Below are 19,535 nucleotides of genomic sequence, written 5' to 3'. Positions count from 1 at the left end.
GAGGCACCAGTATTTCATAAACAGTTTAAAAGTTATGTGGATGGATTTAATTGTAACGTTATGTTATAGCCTACTTCGGCTATAGCAGGCGGAGGACAGATATGCGGTCGCTATGACGACCAGCTGTGGGCGGGGGTGGGCGGGGGCAGATGATTGGCGGTCGAAGCAGAACATCCATCGGGCCGAAACGAGTAGAGCCGACTGGTGACGAGCTGTGCAGGGCAGTAAAATGTGGTGGAAATGAGCCATTAAGTGTGTCATGACTGTAGAGACATTCGTGACAAATACAATCTTTCCCTGGGCTGCAAAGTGAATGTTTTCCCCCAGAGAAAAGCACACTGATAGATGCTGCAGGACTGTCCTCTGAACTATTACTCTGCGTTGTGGGTTATCCGTGTTGACAAACAGTATAGGCATGACCTTTACCAGCAGACATCCTCTAGCCTCTAAACAGAGGTGGCCTCCCTCCCACATCTGCCACAAACGCTCTGGCCCTCCCTTCCCACTTGCCTCATAATGACTGCCGTGCTTTGGTACAGTCTATGGAAGGCGGGAAAGGCTAAGGAAGGGGAGGAGAAGGGAGGAGATGGGCAGACAGTGAAGATGGCCCTACACCAAATCAATGTAATCACAGCTCTTATCGGACAGCCATTCAGTGTGAAGGGAGCTAGGAAGGAGAGAGAGAGAGATGGAGAGAGAGAAGAGAAACGTCTGCGTGCATATCCCCACACCCGCCTCTCCTCTCGTCTCCTCCCCGGCCCTTTCATTGGCTCTGATGAGATCCCCGGCTATTGTGCGTCCGGCCTCTTGTTCGGGGGGTTATTTTATTTCAAAGTGCGAATAGAGGAAGCCCTAGTTGGTGGGGGAGCGCGGGGGCCCTCTCTCTTATCGCTCACTGCCAACGCAGCTCCACCTGGGACACCAAGGGCCAAACACATGGATGGAGCGACTTGACTTTGGCCCGCCGGTCACTTCCATAGCAGCAGGAACGGCACAAGCAGATGCGGGAAATGTTCATGGTGATTCCCACACCTTCAGCTGTGGGAGATGTTCATGGTGATTCCCACACCTTCAGCTGTCTTGCTCTCACCAGTTGTGGGCAGTCACATATTAATCGTTATTTAAACATGACAAACATGACTCTAAGGCCTACAAAATAACCCTACAGACGGAGGCAGAACTCGCCATCTTCGGCTGCTCGGAGTCCTCACTGAACTTCCCTATAGCTGTGCAACAGTCTCTGACACTGGGGACAACCGTCACCAAAAAACAAATTTTAAAGGAATGGAAGTCCTCCTCTTCACCTTCTTTTCAGGTGTGGCTGATGGACATGATCTCTGTTGTACAGATGGAGAGACTCAGGTCCCTGAGAACCAACTCACTTATCATTAACTCAAATCAACTCTCAATAACTGTCAAACTATTCATCATTCATCTAGTTTGACAGTTATTGAGAGTTGATTTGAGTTAATGAGTTATTAATTTGAGTTAGTGTGGACCAGTGATGTCACTGGTCCACACTTTAACACTCAATAACTGTCAAATTAAATGACAGACTTCAAAACAGTTTACAGTTTTCTGATATACTACTGATGTTCTAATGATACAAAGCTGGTTGAAAATGGGCGGAGTGTTCCTTTAAGAGGTTCTCTACTACCTGGGACCTGTTTTTGGCCTACTTTGATGAGGTCAAGAATGATAAGTGACTGAGGCTAGGGGCGACGGATCTTATCTCTTGTAAACACATGGACACTTTGTGCGGCTGGTAGCACATGTATGTCTGTTTGTTTGTTTTTTGTTTTTCATTTCCTGTGTCTGAACCTGTTTGTCTTGTATATTGTTCTATATTGTTCTATAAAAAAATTGAAAAAAACAAACAAACAAACAAAACATGGAAAACATGGACATTCCCAATACAACCACAGTCCTCCACTATTGGTCAATGAGCCTAACTTTCATCATACCGATTCTATATTGATTCTGACCAAAGTCTTGTCACTTGTTAGGGACACCAAAAAGCAAAACCCAAAAGCCTTCAAAGCTTGTCAGTCCCTCCAGGAGTGTTTTTGTGATTGTTGCGATCAAATATGATGTTTTTGCAGCAGCTTTTCTCAAAAAATTGTGATGCAAGTTTTATGTATTTTTTTTTTGCTGTAAAATTGTGGGAACTGACAAAGTCCATGACATATTTCATTTTCAGTTTGTCCATGACCTGACAACTTTCACTACTTATTTAGCACTACTTTATTACAGCTGAGGTAGTCTCGGCTCCCAGACGTTTGGTGAGCTGCGCCACCTAACGTCTGGGAATTTCACTGTCAGAAACTGTCTGTCCGAGCCCGGCGAGAACGGCCGGCAGCAGACACGCCTACATTTGTTATTAGAATTTTATTTGGTAGCGGCAATGCCATTTATCATAGTCCTAACACAGAGCATGAAGCTGATATGCTCCAAACAAAATTTATAGCTGTTGTTTATTTTACAATAATGTTTCCTACCCGGAAGTGGTCCGCTTGCTACTGTGAGTCATCAGCAGGCTCTGTAACGTTAGCCTCGGGAGTCTGGCTTATCGCTGGGGAAAAGACCTCTAGCCGCCGGGGCCGGATGAAACACGTCCTATTAACAGGTTATGTTTGTTTCTAAGTGATTAATATGTTTCTCCGCAAACGCGGCGATGTTTTGCGAGACACACTGGTTCTGCATGAGCGTCACTGCCCCCAGAAAGCAGGCCCGCCCACAACACTCATGATTGGTTCTCCGATGCAAGGCTTCCAACAGCGCCACCTAACGTTATGCAAAGATTTAAATAGTAATATTCTCAGTCTTACAGGAGTGAAACGGATTAAGACTGAGGGCTGAGTCTACAGCTGAGGCACATACGGTGAGGCAGCAAAGCTAAAGCAATGGCCAAGATAGCAATACTTTCCATCACTAGATCATCTTTTTATTAACATGAAAATCATTACAGAGCGATCAATCGGTGTTTTGAAAAAGACGCGTCAGATGCTTTTGGGTTTGAATTTGAATGTGCTTTGGCCTTATAAGGCTGTAAAGTGTTTTCCAACCAGTCTAGGGATTGTAAACAGTGATGATCCAGGAGGAGCCATTTCTACATAAACACACAGACTGTGCTATAGCATGACTCTATAGCAGCCGTAGACGTCTATATGAGCACTGTACATTTATGAATCCCATAACTAAAGCCTCTGATTGGCCCTCTTTCATATCTGCCAAACACTGGCCAGAATAGAAATTGATCAAGGCTACAATGAGGGGAAAAAATCAAATTGGCTATTACAGAAACAGAGGAGTCAAGTCCATTGAAGGGCTCAAATGAGCCATGAATGAGCCAGAGAAAGGCAAGGCAGGATGGATGGGGGGGGGGCTTTTGTTCAAAGAGGTGCGTCTGCACAAGAGAGAAGGGATGGGTAATAAGAGACTTGGAGGATTGTTATTGTGGCAGGCAATTCATTCCGGCTCCAAGGAGCTACAGAAAAGAGGAATTGAGATTAGTGAACGGAAGAGTGAGGATGGGAAAATGAGTGTGGCAAAGGGGGGGGAGATGATCCGCAGGCATGTATTATGGTATTGTACATCACACATTGTCCTGTAACAAGCTGTCAGGCATGTGTTATGGTATTGTACATCACACATTGTCCTGTAACAAGCTGTCAGGCATGTATTATGGTATTGTACATCACACATTGTCCTGTAACAAGCTGTCTGTCAGACGGTGAGATCAAGGGCGACTGTTGTTCACGCGTCTTCGATAATCCGTCAGGTGATCTCTATGAAGATGCCTTCTTCACCGTCGGATGATATAATAAATAGCTGGGTTAAAGTCAAGGTGAAATCAGAGAGACTGATTCTCTTTCCAAAGACAGGTTGACTTGACAGGTTTAGAGGATAATAGAGAGTAATGTTCTGAATCGCTTTTCAACCTGCTTTTATTTTCACATTTTGCTAGACTCGGTGCTGCATGTGCCTGGCGTGATGTACTGTATGACACATACGTCAGCCGGTGTTTCTACAGCACTGCGTAGTATGATGTCAGCCGGTGTTTCTACAGCACTGCGTAGTATGATTGTGTTTCTACAGCACTGCGTAGTATGATTGTGTTTCTACAGCACTGCGTAGTATGATTGTGTTTCTACAGCACTGCGTAGTATGATTGTGTTTCTACAGCACTGCGTAGTATGATTCTACAGCACTGCGTAGTATGATTGTGTTTCTACAGCACTGCGTAGTATGATTGTGTTTCTACAGCACTGCGTAGTATGATTCTACAGCACTGCGTAGTATGATTCTACAGCACTGCGTAGTATGATTCTACAGCACTGCGTAGTATGATTGTGTTTCTACAGCACTGCGTAGTATGATTGTGTTTCTACAGCACTGCGTAGTATGATTCTACAGCACTGCGTAGTATGATTCTACAGCACTGCGTAGTATGATTGTGTTTCTACAGCACTGCGTAGTATGATTCTACAGCACTGCGTAGTATGATTCTACAGCACTGCGTAGTATGATTCTACAGCACTGCGTAGTATGATTCTACAGCACTGCGTAGTATGATTCTACAGCACTGCGTAGTATGATTCTACAGCACTGCGTAGTATGATTCTACAGCACTGCGTAGTATGATTCTACAGCACTGCGTAGTATGATTCTACAGCACTGCGTAGTATGATTGTCACCCAATAAAATCTCTCTACTAGAGGATGGAGCAACAGTGCAGCAACAAGTGTCTTGGCTCAAGGACTTGAACCTGATCTCTTCCTTTGTGCCTCAGCAGCGTCATGTGATCCATGAGGATGAACTGAACCATGTTGACAGGGTCGTGTGGGGAGAGCGCTCTGTCAGCTAGGGTAAAGGGGGACTTTTGCTCCATTGATTTTTAGGGGCATTTTGGTCCTTTTTGTTGGCGATTTTATTGAACTATGAAATAATGCATTTACTTTCTGCTGTTCATTTTTTCATCAGATCCGCAGGGGGTTCCGCCCCAGAACACATTGTAAAGGGCCGCAGTAGCGTTCACGTGTGAATAACAACATTTTTGGAGCATTTCTGGGAACTTATTAATGTATAAATTAATATTATTATATTTATATATTATAATTATATAATTATTATCATAGATATGAATTAATAGTATTATAAATGTTTATTATTAAATATCCTTTTTTATCGGAACAAGGCTTCAAAACAGCTATTTAAACACAACAAAACGATTGGTTAGACCGACCGCCCAGACGAAGCGCTAGTGCAGTGACCAGGACTCACACCGCACCAGTTTCCCACCCGCAGACACGGCCAATTGTGTCTGTAGGAACGTCTGACCAAGTCGGAAGTTGAACCCGGGTCTCTGCGGTGGGAGGCGAGTGCTGAGAGACAAAGGGAGGGAAGGTGGGAAAGGGAGACCAATAGAGAGTCCAATGTAAGGGGAGCATTTCATTTTGTGTGTGTGTCTGGACTAGGGATGTTCATCAGTTATCGAAAATCGATAATTGATCGTTAAGGAATGGAATTGATCATGTGGAACTCTTATCGATTTTGTTATTATTATTATTATTATTTTTGTTTTTTTTTGCGGACTGGGTTTGGGTGGAATTCGCTCCTCCTCGCCCCACTCCATTGCACAGCCGACTAACGTGAGGTGGAGCTTCATATAGTCTCTAGTTTTCTGGCTGGGCACGGGCCTTTGTGCCAACAAAACTGTTTTAAACATGGGGAATTCACACCGGCATGCGCCGGGGACAGCAGAGTGTTGGAGAGGAGAGACACATTGAAATAAAGAGTTAATTGAGGAGAACACGTTGTCTTTCGTATTTTAAAAATATTAAAAAAATATTATTATTAATATGATCGATAATCGATAATTGATCGTTAATTTTCCCCGATTTTCGATTATGGAACTTTTTCAAAATGAACATCCCTAGTCTGGACAGATTTCTTTACAGTGTACATGGCCGGCAAGCGGCAACACTAACACTATTAGCTTCAGGCGTGCGAGAGCAGACGGTCACAAACGCACACGATGGCAGCAACACACCGCTCACGTGCTCGACAGCCCTCCCTCCCCTGCTCCCTCTCTCTCTCTCTCTCTCTCTCTCTCTCTCTCTCCCTCTCTCTCTCTCTCTCTCTCTCTCTCCCTCTCTCTCTCTCCCCTCTCTCTCTCTCTCCCTCTCTCTCTCTCTCTCTCTCTCTCTGAGGGTAAATCAAAGCTTCATATAAACAGCCGTGCACTTTTAGGCCCAGGTTGACTTGGCTTTTTGCAGCGCTGCAAAACTTTACGTCTGTCGCTCGCCCTGGGGAGAGTGCTAGGGAAGGGTGGAAGGAAGGTTAAACGAAAACAAGCAAACGCAGGTTTGAAGGGGAAAACACACAGTTGCTTTATTTCCGCTCAGATATTTGTGTGTTTTATCGAAGGACATCTCACAGTACAGTACAGTACAGACTGGAGACATTCACATGATTCTTTTTTGCAGTTCATCTTACTGTATTACAGTGACTATGTTTACATGGACTGCAATATTCCAATATTAACTAGATTAAGACAATACTCTGAATAAGACACTGCTATAAAAGAGCATTTTATGATTACCTTAACCAAAATAAGGTCATAGTCGGAGTACTTAAAGTCGAACTGAACCCGTGCGTCGCAGTCCGTTTCAGACTGAAAACATAACTTGTCTGAGATCACAGGGTGAGAGGCGGGTCATAGTAATGTTGATGATTTTATTTGACAATTCTGGGGACTGGATTGTGCTTTGGCCAATCCTGGCGTGTTCCGCCTCCAAATCGAGTGGGATTCAGTGTGTTGTGGCGCTCTCCTCGGGAAGAGCCCTGCTGACGCGAGGTTAGTGGCTGAGTGGAGCTCAGCGAGCCGCAGGCAGCCAGCTGCCTTCGTGTTGCCGAGCGGAGAGTGCAGCCCGTCGGCCTGGAATCTCCGAGGTGCAACCCCTGACAACCAAGCTCTCAGGCGTGCGCCTTTATCGCTATTGCTGTAAATACGATATTCCTGGAATGCGCGTTTTAACGAGCCAGTTACATTTCTTTGCATTCTTAAGGTCCTTACACATCGGGAGCGTTTTTTTCGTGCGATTAATTCGCATGTCAATAATATTTTCCGAACCTATATCAGTCAATGCAACCGTGCATACCAACGGCGAAGTTTCGCTGAGCGTTATTGCAGCGCTTATTTTTCGAACCGCGGTCGATTTTTCAGAAATTCGCTTTCGACGTGTACACATCTGTGGCTGTGATTGACAGGTGGGTCAAAACTCGCATCGCAATTTCGTGCCGTATATTCACATCGCTCTTGATGTGTAAGGACCTTTAGACATTACCGTTTTTGTTTTTTGTTCATGTTTCATACAATTGGCCAAGTTAGTAGTTAGTTTATGGGATAGGAATTCTGCCAGAGGACAGGCACTAGGCGCCATTTTCTCTTTCTTTTGGAAGGGAAAATTATCCTGAAATGAAGATTTGATTGACAGCTGCCATGTCGTGATATGATTGGTTGAAATGGGGTAGAAATTTGATAGTACTAGGTGACGTCAGCAAACTGTAGATTACTGTTATCAATGAAATCTTGAAAAATGAACTTTTGATGTGAAAAAGTGTGAAAAACTAAAGAAATTAGATTTTTGTGATTTTTTTTTGCATACATTATTAAATAGGTGCACTGCATACCCAGGTATTTGAACTAAAAGAAAAGAAAAGTCATTTTTGGGTTCAGCTCAACTTTAACCAATTGTCGAATTGACGTGGAGTATTCTGATCTTAGTCACATTATTGGAGTGCATTGTAGACATGTATACACTTTAATCGCACTATGATGTCCTATCGGAGTTTTCCCAGCATTTTGCGTCACGTATAGCAGTGCCTGACGACACATGCTCTAGCCTCCAGCGAGTGTTGCATAACATTTGAAAAGAAGAAAACATGACTGTCACCGGTAAAAAGAAGTCCCAACATCTTGTCCCTAACACAGTAGAAACATGACAGAAAGGCTTTCCGGTTAAATTCAGGAGGAAAACTCGGACGTAGGACGACATGTGGGTGTGCATCTTCACTCATTAATCAGACTCAGAATTTAAATATTATTTGTTTTAGATTAAAGTCAATAGTCAGATTATTGCAGTCCATGTCAACGTAGTCAATCTTACTCACTCTGCTCCAAATATTATCATCTCATTAGTACAAAAAGATATAAAAACGCCCTCTCTTCTCCCTCGTCCCCTCTCCCTCCTCTCCCTCAGTCAATTTCCTCGTATGTGCAAACATACTATGAGAATGAATAAAATCCGAATAAAATCATTCTGATTGTGATTCTCCTGCAGGCCTGAGCAGTGCGGAGTACCAGCAGCCGGGGAAGGCTCCGTGCGTGAGTGTCAACTGGACGCTGGGCGACAGCCAGCTGGAGGTGGTGAACACGGCCACGGGACGGCGGCGCGATTTGGGAACGCCCTCGCGGCTCTGCAAGCACGCCCTGTTCACCCGCTGGAGCAAGATCTATCGCAAGGTGAGGGCACATATCCATACGCAAAGGTAGATGTACACCGGAGTGGGCTGGACTGTATTTATCAATGGGGAAGTGTGAGGAAGACAGAGGATCTGCTTTATGGGGCGGCTGGGGCTCAGGAGGTAGAGCGGATCGTCCACTCATCAGAAGGTCGGTGGTTCGATCCCCGGTTCTTCCAGTCTGCATGTCGAAGTGTCCTTGGGCAAGACACTGAACCCCTAATTGCTCCCGATGGCTGTGCCAGCACCCTGCGTGGCAGCTTGCCGCCTTCGGTGTGTGAATGTGTGAATGTAGGCACATTGTAAAGCACTTTGGATAAAAGCGCTATATAAATGCAGTCCATTTACCATTTATGAAAGGAATAGTCTTGGTCCTCGGTTCCGATTGGCTGAGTTGCATTCCATGCATACTTTTGGCCTCATAACAGTTACTGCTCATACTGCTACTTATCTATGTCACTTGTAATAATTACTATTTATTTATTGTTTTTTATTTATTTATTTATTTCTGATTTTCTCTCCAATTGTACTTGGCCAATTTTCCCCTGCTGCCTCGGTCCCTCCGACACATGCGCAGTTGCCAGCTGCTTCTTTTCACCTGACAGCGGGGAGCATCACAGGCAGGGTGTAGCACGTGGGAGGATCCCACCAGTTCCCTTCCGTCCCGACCAGGCGCCCTGACCGACCAGAGGAGGCGCTAGTGCAGCGACCAGGACACACACCATCAATCCGGCTTCCCACCCACAGCTACAGCCAATCGTGCCTGTATGGACGCCCGACTAAGCTGGAGGTAACGCGGGGGCGCGAACCTGCGACCCTCGTGTTGGTAGGCGAGGAATCTACCACTACACTACCCAGACGCCCCGTAATTACAATTAAATTAATTCAGGATTTCTGCTAACCTTGCGAGGCAGCTGGACTTGTGAGAATGACATCACGATCATGCGAGAAATCCATCTCGCTATGCTCCCAGATGCCTTTGACTTGACTCCACCAGTGGCGTGGACCAATCAGGAAGAAGGAAGCGGTCCTAAGTGGTTGAAGTTAGCCTGTGATAGAGGGTGATACACAGATGAGATGGTTGGTCCAATCACCTGCCAAGTATTTTTTTGAAAGTGCCTGCCTCTTTTTAACCGCTTTGCAAGATTGAGTTCCATCTACTGTTGATTGGTAGAACACAACAGTGATTGGACCTAGTGTATATCCAGTGTAAGTACAGGTCTATGTGTTAATAACAGTCTCTTGGCTCAGGGATTGTAAAGAACAGTATGCAGTCAGTATGCTACTCATCCATCCACAGATCAATCCGTCAGGCTGGCAGCAGCTGCCGGCTCCGTTCTTTAACGGCGGCACGCCGACCTGCCGCATCTTCATTTCCATTCTGAAACTTGATGTAACACACACTGCCTGTAACACACACTGCCTGTAACACACACTGCCTGTAACACACACTGCCTGCGTCGCCAAATGGCGGCCGTTAAAGCATAATGACTATGAAAGCATAATTATTTTGGAGAAGCACTCGAGGAGGCCCCTGCCCTAAATGCTCCCCGCGCGCCCCATATAAGGGCCACGCAACAGCAGTCGCACTAATCTCCAAAATAAACTTTTGCTCTCTCTCTCTCTCCCCGCTCGTCTCTCCGCCTATCTTCTGCTTTTTTTTCTGCCCCCCTCGCGACAATAGGAATGCACAAAAAGCACAGAGAATGTTCAATTGCTTGTGAAATTTAAATGGGGAGATTACACAGCTGTTGAAGTCCCCCCCCCCGACCCCATGCACTCCCCCCGCCCCCAAAATGCGTTTGTGCCGGCTCATTTGTTTTGTTTGTTTTGCTCGATCTTCTGCTTTTTCTGTACCCTCTCTCCGCCCGGCTTTGTTTTCTCACCGTATCTTCGCGTCTCGTCTGTGTTGTTCTTAAACCTCTCTCTCTCTCTCTCTCTCTCTCTCTCTCTCTCCAGTTGGGGGTGTGGCTTGCGTGCAGCTCAGCAGACCGGCAGCTCATGTACTGCGAAGCCAAGATGGCGGCGCGGCCGTACCAGGCGGTGAAGCAGCAGTGGATCAGAGCGCTGCAGGAAACAGGCCTCGGGACCTGGGTGAAGAAACCGCCCGAGCAGGAGCTCTTCCTGCTGTCAGACTGAGCAGGGGCATGTGTGTGTGTGTGTGTGTATGTGTGAGAGAGAGAGAGTGAGTGCGCACGCGTGTGTGTGTGTGTGTGTGTGTGTGTGTGTGTGTGTGTATGAGTATTTGCGTATGTGTGTGTGCATATCTGTTTTTTTTTTACCTTTATTTAACCAGGGAAAGTGGACGCAGCATCTCGCCCTGCTTCACAGTCACACAGTTACACACCCGCCCGCATGTCAAGTCAACAAGGTCACAAGCCTAGGCCAGTGGATCTCAACATGGGGTCCAGGGACCACAACCGGTCCTTCAGGGAGTTCCAGGGAGTCCCCAGCAATTTGATGAATTGTTAAACTTCACTCTTATTTGTAAGTTAAAGTTATAATCTCAAAGATTTCCGTTTCGTTCTCTTTGGCGACACCTATGGCGATGAGCAGTAATTGCAGGTGAGATCCAAACAGTGTTGCATTATGTGACATTAGTCAGTTTGTTTGGCCATAGTAACCACCCACAATGCTAGCAGAGACCAGAAGAAAAGTAGCTTGTTATCCTACTTCACACAAGAGTTGTCGGGAACCTACAGTAACGTTAATTACTTATTAACTGTAGTTGAAGAGCAGGTCTATTGCGTTAGCTCCGCCTACCCTCTCTGGGGTGTCACCACAGACATCCAGTTCATAAATGCTGCAATACTGAAAATGCAAAGGCTTCCATCGATGGCCCATAGGCTCAATCACCATTGTGTTAACCCTCAGTCTGCGATAGATACAGTAGTGACTTAACAGACATTTATTTACATGAAAATCTTTGAGATTATAACACACAATTAGAGAATGTAGACGAATGACTATTTTGTTTCACGGTTGTCTCTGTGCCTACAATGCAGATAGTCATGGACTTCTAGACGAAATCATAATACCAATACAAATATTCTCCGAATTGGGTGTGAGAGACAAAATCTCATCAAATGGGGTAATGGTGTAGCCTACTAAAGGGGTCCTTGATATGAAAAAGGTTGAGAATCACTGGCCCTGGCTCCCACCGTTGTGTGTGTGTCTGTGTGTTTGTGTGTGTCGGACGTGTCATCCATCCACCCCAATCCAAAAAGGCAAACAGAAGGTCAAACGGAAAGGCTGAAAGGAGTGGGGAAAAGGAAAAGGAACTTGCTTTCAAATGGATTTTTCTTCTTCTATGACTCGCCCCACTTTGATGCAATGCACAGACACACACATATACACACACTATATAAAGCCCCCCCACACACCCCTCCACCCCCCAGGTGTGGTTGGGGCTGTCATGGCGGGGCGGGGTCACCTTGAGCGGAGTGAAAGGCAGCCGCTATCTTGTCATCAGCTATTTCCGGGGCCCGAGGCTCCTGCTGAGGAGCGGAGCCACTGGGGGAGAGAGGGAGAGAAAAGAAAGAGGGCCGCGTCCAATTACTGGCCCTGTCAGGGTGACGGGTGATAAAAGGAAGGGAAGCAATGGAGAGAGAGCGAGAGAGAGAAAGAGGCAGAATTCAACATGTAGCCTCACCTCGCCTCAAACCAGGCACATCTCACCTTCTCTCTCTCTCCTACCTTCCTCCTGACTCTCCGCTGACTCTCACTCTTGTCTCCTGCGCTCCTTCCACCTCTTCCCCCTTTGCTCCACCTATCTTCTTGTTTCTCATCTTTGTCACCCCGCCGCCATCTCTCCAGCACCCGACAACAGGTGGGTTTGACACGACAGGTTCATTCACCCTTCCACCTTTTTTCCAGCCATTATGGCTTGTTGCCTAGGCAGAAGTGCAGGTGATGGAGGGGAGGAGGAGGGCGGGGGTCTTTCTACAGTTTTCCCACCATTTATTCCTCTCTTTCACAAGCTCCGCCCCCCTAATATGCCGAGTTGCGGTCGTGAACGCCCGCAAGATTAAACGTTTGTACCCCCGGGATCATCACACATTTTTTTGTACACCATTTTTCACGCAGAGATTAAGATTAACAATACAAACCCCCTAGATCAGTGGTTCTCAATCTGTGGTATAGGTACCACTGGCAGGGCTCCCTCGCATTTTACAATAAGGGTACATTAATTAAGGGTTAGTTAATGCTTAATAAGCGTTAACTAACCAGCCTTGACCGTAAGCTTGCTCTAACCCAGGCATGTCCAAAGTCCGGCTGGCCCCCGGGCCGATTTTAGGTGGCGCTCGCCTTGTCTCTTAAAATATACTATATGTGGCCCTCGACACAGCTAGTTCAATTCCACTTTTTTCCCGTTCACCGAATGATGATAGCACTATCATAGTTTGTAGACAAGCATCAAGTAGGAACAACACAGGCAGATGGTAATCAGATGGTAAACAAAATCCTTGGAGTACAATTGTATTTGATTTAGATTTTTATAACCCATATGATGCGAGAAGCAGCTGGTCGGCCCCCCAGTATTTTCACATGATCTAATCTGGCCCCCATTCAAAAAAGTTTGGACACCCCTGCTCTCACCTTAACCTCAGTGACTTCATGCCACAAACCAACCAAAATACCTTAACATGAACACCATTAGTAACTGATTACTAGATACATTAGTTAACTGATAATTAAGGGTTAGTTAATGCTTACTAAGCAGTTAATACTTATTAAGCATTAACTAACCCTTATAGCATGAACTAACCCTTAATTAATGTACCCATATTCTAAAGTGTTACCTTTACTTTACAGTATATATATATTTTTTTACATACTACATGATGTAAACGTACAGCCTGTGTGCGAGCACGACATCACAGTATACATTTTGATTTACTGTTGCAGCTAAATGTTTGAATTCATTGTAATCATGATTATATTGTTCTCCATCACTGCCTCCCTATAAAGAATTTAGACAAGGTGTCCAAATGGGCAGCAGTGTGGGTCAGACACGGGCAGCCAGCAGCAATACAATAAAAGTAATCAGAGTGACATCTAGTGGTGCTTTTCTATTGTTGTTTTCCCTGTTTCCTAATGGCCTCCGCTCCCACTCAGCTCCTGTTTTAGCAGCATTATACAGGAGGTAAGGATACTGTAGCAGCTCAGATCGACTGTCTAGACCAGTGATTCCCAAGCTGTTGTCCGGGGACCAGTGGTGGTCCGTGAGGCTCCACCTGGTGGTACTCAAGAGCCTTGCTGATTGCCATCAGCCTATCAGCAAATAAGATGTTTATCTGTTTATGTATTGGTTATTTGCGGTCTGACTCGCAACCGTAGCCTACTAGTATTTAGCCTTTCTGATGCTTATTGTATGGTTAAATCAGTGATTTTGTTTTATGGAGGGGAAAAAGTTGGTAGGCACAATGGGAAGTAGTACTTGGGAAATTTGGTTTGGTGCATGTGGTACTTGGTCTGAAAAGTTTGGGAACCTCTGGTCTAGCCAATACAACGGAATTCAAATGTGAAGAATTACACAGATGTATGCAAGAACTGAGAAGTAGACCCAATTGATCAGACAATATTCACCTTTGGTTAAATATCAGATATTGGCCAATCGGTGTCGTCCACCTCTGATGTGATGGAGGCTCCTCCCCGACCAGTTACACGAAAAGTCTGTAAAACCAACAATCAAATTAGATTTTCTTGTATTTATTCATTTAATTGTCCAATAAAGTTGTTGTAAATTAATTTGCCATTAGGTGCGGTGGGTCTCCCTGCCTTAAAGTGCTGCTAACAGTAAAATAATTTGATTAGAGTGGGTTTCAGTGGAGAATTTTTGTGTCCCATTATGGCAGAGGCTTTTCCATCTTGACCAGTGTTGGGCAGTAGCTTATTACTTTCCCCAGTACCTAGTAATGTAAGGGATTACAATTTCCAAACAGTAATTATATTACAGTTACTAAGTAACTTAAAGTTACTGCATTAGTTTTGTCCCAGGTAGGCAAATAAATTAAAAGTATGCAGTTTGGCTGATTGTTGACTCCTGTAAGGTTAATTATTGTTCCAATAAAGTGGATTTGGAAGTAATTGCATTGCTTTTTAAAGGAGTAATAAGTAACTTATTACACTTCCTGAGTAACTTGCCCAACACTGATCCTGACAATAGGATTCTGGGTGGAAATGCTGATCCTATCTGTAATGTTTTGGATGTTTTTGGCATGAAAATGAAAAGAAAGTTATTAAATGTGTTGGCTATTGGCAGCTTAAAAAAATGTCAGTATCTGCCTTCAAAAAGTCCTACTTGAACCCTAGTTTACATGTTAAACTGGCAGCAGAAAGAGCATTATTTGCTTCCACATAGTTAAAAATGTAATTTGTGTTCCTGTGTAAATCTAGAGAGAATCAATGTGTGTCTTTCATGTAGATGTGGTACCCTTTTCTTTTTCAATGTCTTAGTCCTCAAACTCATTTCTGCTCCTTCTATGATTCACACTTAGTTTGTGTACGCAGGTTAACGACTTTTCTTATCACCTCGAATCATGTTTCATAATCTCTGTATTACTCGTTGACATTTGAGAGCCCACTCATACCCACAATTTATTTTGAGAGATATTAAACAGTAAGGCATGTCTGAATGGCAATATTGAACTGTATATATGAGTGTACATAATGTAAAAACAAACAAAAACAAATGTATAAAAGATGTTAAAATATGTGAAGAGATCATAAAATGTCTGATTATGATGTAAATTAAAGTATATGAATAAATGCTGCTAAGGTCTGTAAATTGCACTTCAGTAACACCTTAAAAGTGAATGTTTGTATGTGAATAAAAAAACACCAATTCTTGTCATTTTATCTTGTTTTGATACTTTTGTCAGCATTGGAGTCAGTTTAAACAAAATTGCAATTCTATGTATAAAAAATATAATTTCTTTGTTATTGAAAAGAAAAAAACAATTACTATTAGCTGTATTATTTGTCTTGCTGATGAAGATTCTGTCTGGATTTAAACCATTTAATTTGTTAAATTCTTATTGTTTTAATAACAATCAATCTACAGTATACATTTAAACACACACATAGATTTGGTGCATTTTGGACACGTTCAATATTATTACATAACAAACAGCAAGGCGGGGCTTCAGGCCTCTGACTGGCTGAGTGGGACAGTTAACTGCCTGAGTGTGAGCACACAGGAGAAAAAACATGCCAGGGGAGGCAGTAAAACTAGCCCATCTTAGCCAATAGGAGCGCAAACATGTTTGATCAACCAAAGGAAGGCCGTAAACTGCGTCTACGGTTCAAGCTCAGATTAGCCAGACTTTTTAATATAGAGACACCTCAACTTCCAATTCCTTCCTGTGCACCATTTCTAATTATTGGCCAGAGATGGTAAGTAACAAAGTACAAATACTTAATTACTATACTTGAATAGGATTTTTATTTATTTTATCTGTGTTTTACCGAGGATTTTTTTTTTTTTACAACTTTTTACTTTTACTCCCTACAACCTTTTTGATATGAAGTGCCATTTTCAATTTTGCTTGTCAGTGTGCCACACCAAGATTAATGACTCGCACATCAAAATTTAACGTTATTCCTTCCAAAATCAGGACATTGAAATGAAGGCACTATACAAGATACACAGCACGGTCCTTCTGTCTTCCGCACTGGCATTTTTCATCTGCTTTCTGCTGCCTAGAGCCATGTATATAGGATATTTACGGTAGTGAGCCACTCCCTGCCTCTGATTGGTTGCCTTCCATGGCAGCAGCAGAGCAATCTAGTAAGAGAGTGCATTCACATTATAAGCTGCACCAGTGATGCTTCTTTATCATCAGTAGTTTGAACACTGATAGAAATAACCGGATGGAGGCTAGTCAGTCCCTGACTCTAGCTCAGTCAGATAAACAGATGCTCACAGTTTGAAATCCCACCCGTCTCACTTTTTATGCTCAGTGTTGTTGTCAGTGTGAACACAGTGTGTAGAAAACTGAAGCTGAACTCCAGACAGCTCATAGCTCAGCAGGATGAGTGGCTGTGTCATGGTCTCTACCTGCAGAGTGACTGTTCGTTCGATTCCTGATGGAGCGGACATATTACAGCACTGTCCTGTGTTTAACATCACCAGTTGGCTTATAGAGTTGGACAGCTACATGAAGCTCTTGAGGTTGTGGGTTTGATCCATCAGTTTTGAAACCCACCATCCCAAGTAAAGATTGAAAAGCTCTGACGAAAGTGTTGTAGACATGTAAGACCCAGAGGCTCATAGTGTTGGGTGCTTGCAGTCAATGTTTGGAAGCCTGAAAGTCCACCTGAAAATGTCGAGGTTGTGGTTCCATCCTGGATAGTGGATAGTTAGTCAAAGCCAACATCCCAGGTAAAGATGGAAAAGCTCCGATGAAAAGGGGTGTAAACGTGTAAGACCCAGTGGCTCGTGGTGTTGTGGAAGCATGCAGTCAATAGTTGAAAGTCCACCTGAAAGTTTTGAAGTTGTGGGTTCGAACCTGGGTCAGTCAGGGAGTTTTGAGCTCTGAGAGCCAGAGGAAAGACTTAATAAAAGTGCCCAAAGAGCTGTGAGTGTGAAGGGGACCTGGTGGTGTGATGGATTGGATTGAGACTCCTTCATCATCTCGTCTGAGAACGTGCAGAGCCTGGTTCAATTCCCTCTCCACTGCCAGTAACTGGATCAACCATTCCCACAGTGGGTGAAGGGGGGGGCGGGTCTCCCCCCAACTTTCCAGAGAGCTGAGGTGGTTATGAAGGAGGAAGCCCCAACCAGCTGATCTTTTACCGAGCTGCGTCTATTGGAGATTACATAAAGTACTACAGTATCTTACATTTGGTATTCCCTGTTAATCAACTATAGTTATAGTGTGTCTTATACATGTCACTGTCAGCCAGTCACATATCTGTGAGTGTGGATGTATGACCGAGCCATTTCCCAACTGTTAAGTCAAGTCAAGTTTATTTGTATAGCCCTAATTCACAAGCATGTCTCAGAGGGCTTCACAGAAAATGTCTAGCTAATTCTAGCTGACACAACAGTAGCAAATTACAGAATAATGATAACACATTGAACAATTGATAGAGAAATATAGAAAATATAGGAGAGAGCGGAGGAGAGAGCAGGAGAAGGGAGGGAGAGCAGGGAGAATGTGAGTGATGAGGTGGGGAGGGAATGGGAAATGATGGGGAGTATAGGAGGTGGGGAAGGAGCAAGAGGAGAGAGCAGGAGAGGAGAGGGGGGAGGGAGAGCGGGGGGGGTGTGGGGGAGGAGAGAGCAGGGAGAGGGAGGAGGTGGGGAGAGAATGGGAAATGTGGGGGAGAGAACGGAGGAGAGGTGGGAAAAGGAGCAGGGGAAGGGGGAAACTGTTGTCTGTTATTTCTTCAGTAGGTGTTTATTTTTTTTAGTGGCCTATAGGTGCCAGTATACAGTATTGCTCTGTAAGACCATTAAGTTTACCACAGGGATCAAACCAACACTCAGACTGTCAGGTAGTAAGGACATCATGTTGCTTATTCTCCTGAGCTACTTCTGAGCTGACATGAGCTGACCTTGATTATTTAGTTACTTCTACAAGGGTTCACAGCACTGACAATAGCATGCATGAGAGGGCCAGAGTGAAACCTGCAAACTTATATTGCATAACTTACACTAATCAGCATAATTATTGTTACATGAAAAATACATGAAAACTGGGGGGGGGGATATATATATATATACACACACACACATACATATACTGTATATATATACACACACTGTATATTTTATACTATACATTTTGCAGTGCCCAAATGCATTCCCTTCTGTCCACAGAAAACCAAATGAGCGCTGATATAGACCCATTTCCACTTTGCAGACTTCATGAACACCTCTCTATAGCCGTGGCCCTCAGGAGCATCCAGACAAATATTAAAGAGGCCTCCTCTGTCCCGGGGGAAATCCACGGTGGAAATGGTTATCTCTGCCAGGCTGGGCGGCAGGTGTCACACAGACCGGCCGGCAAATTAGCCGGGAGAAAGCATGAAGTGAAGAAGAGGAGTGAGAGAGAGATATGCTCAGAGAGAGAGAGAGAGAATTGGGGGGGTGTGCCTCCTCAGCAGTACCCCCCCGCCCCTCCCATCCCACACCGAGTCGGCTGTGTGCTCGACAATAAACATCATAATTGACAATTTGCTCCAGTGGCTGGTCACGGCCAGCCAGCTATAATCTAATGGAGATAAAACTCCATGGAATATTCTCCCTCTCCCTCTGTGTCACGCTGTTCCTCAATGAAATCTAGGAACCAGTGTGTGCTGGAGCAACGTGATGGGCAGTTATTTGCATGATAACATATAACATTGCATCACCATAGTGTTAGACTGATTTACTGGTTTGCTGATACAGTATATATGGGGCTGATATTGGCCTCTTTATTAAAGATTACATATCAGTCAGTTAATGACACCCACCTCTGATATGATGCTGCTTAACCCTTGTGCATCATTTTGTTAAATAAACAATATGCATACAGAGTGCACAAAATATCCATGAAACAGAAAGAGCAGGTGAATTCAGTTGAAAGCTACAATCCCTTTTTAATTTTACCAGTTGAATCCACTTCAGTCAAGGAATTGTAGATGACCGGGAGGAAACTGATTAAAAGATGGGCATTTGTGTGAGAAAACAATGAATTTCGATGCACAATAAATTGTTTTTATATGATCTTGGTGACATGGAAAATAGAAATGCTAGCTGTCTATTATGGCATAGAAAAGTAGCTAACAAGGTGAAAAGTATTTTTTCCCATTTCACTGTGACAAACATAATTCATAATCAACACATCTTCTCCTTGTCTAACACTGCATAGTACGTATGATTCTTCCCGGCGACTGGATTTGCATCCAGATTAATGTAGTGCGATAGTCAAACCGATACATATCTCCGGTTGAATTCAATAAAGTTTGTATTAAATAAGGTGAAAGAGAGACACGAGAGGCTGGAAAAGGAAGTCACA

At 44.2% G+C, this 19,535-nt stretch overlaps 1 protein-coding gene across 1 annotated transcript in view; it reads left to right on the top strand.

The window, feature by feature from the left end:
* The window catches only part of adarb2 (adenosine deaminase RNA specific B2 (inactive)), a gene marked incomplete at both ends in the record, with an annotated part of 311,120 nt that extends 300,455 nt beyond the window's left edge, over positions 1-10,665 (top strand). Inside the window, 2 exons of the mRNA XM_083632113.1 lie at positions 8,346-8,527; positions 10,486-10,665. Coding sequence (XP_083488239.1) covers positions 8,346-8,527; positions 10,486-10,665 — 362 coding nt within the window. The remainder of the gene's footprint in view (positions 1-8,345; positions 8,528-10,485) is intronic.
* Between the last annotated feature and the right edge of the window lie 8,870 nt (positions 10,666-19,535).

Source organism: Poromitra crassiceps (assembly GCF_964638095.1).
Source record: "Poromitra crassiceps genome assembly, chromosome: 2".
Taxonomy (NCBI): domain Eukaryota; kingdom Metazoa; phylum Chordata; class Actinopteri; order Beryciformes; family Melamphaidae; genus Poromitra; species Poromitra crassiceps.
This window is presented reverse-complemented; position numbering and strand designations above follow the sequence as displayed.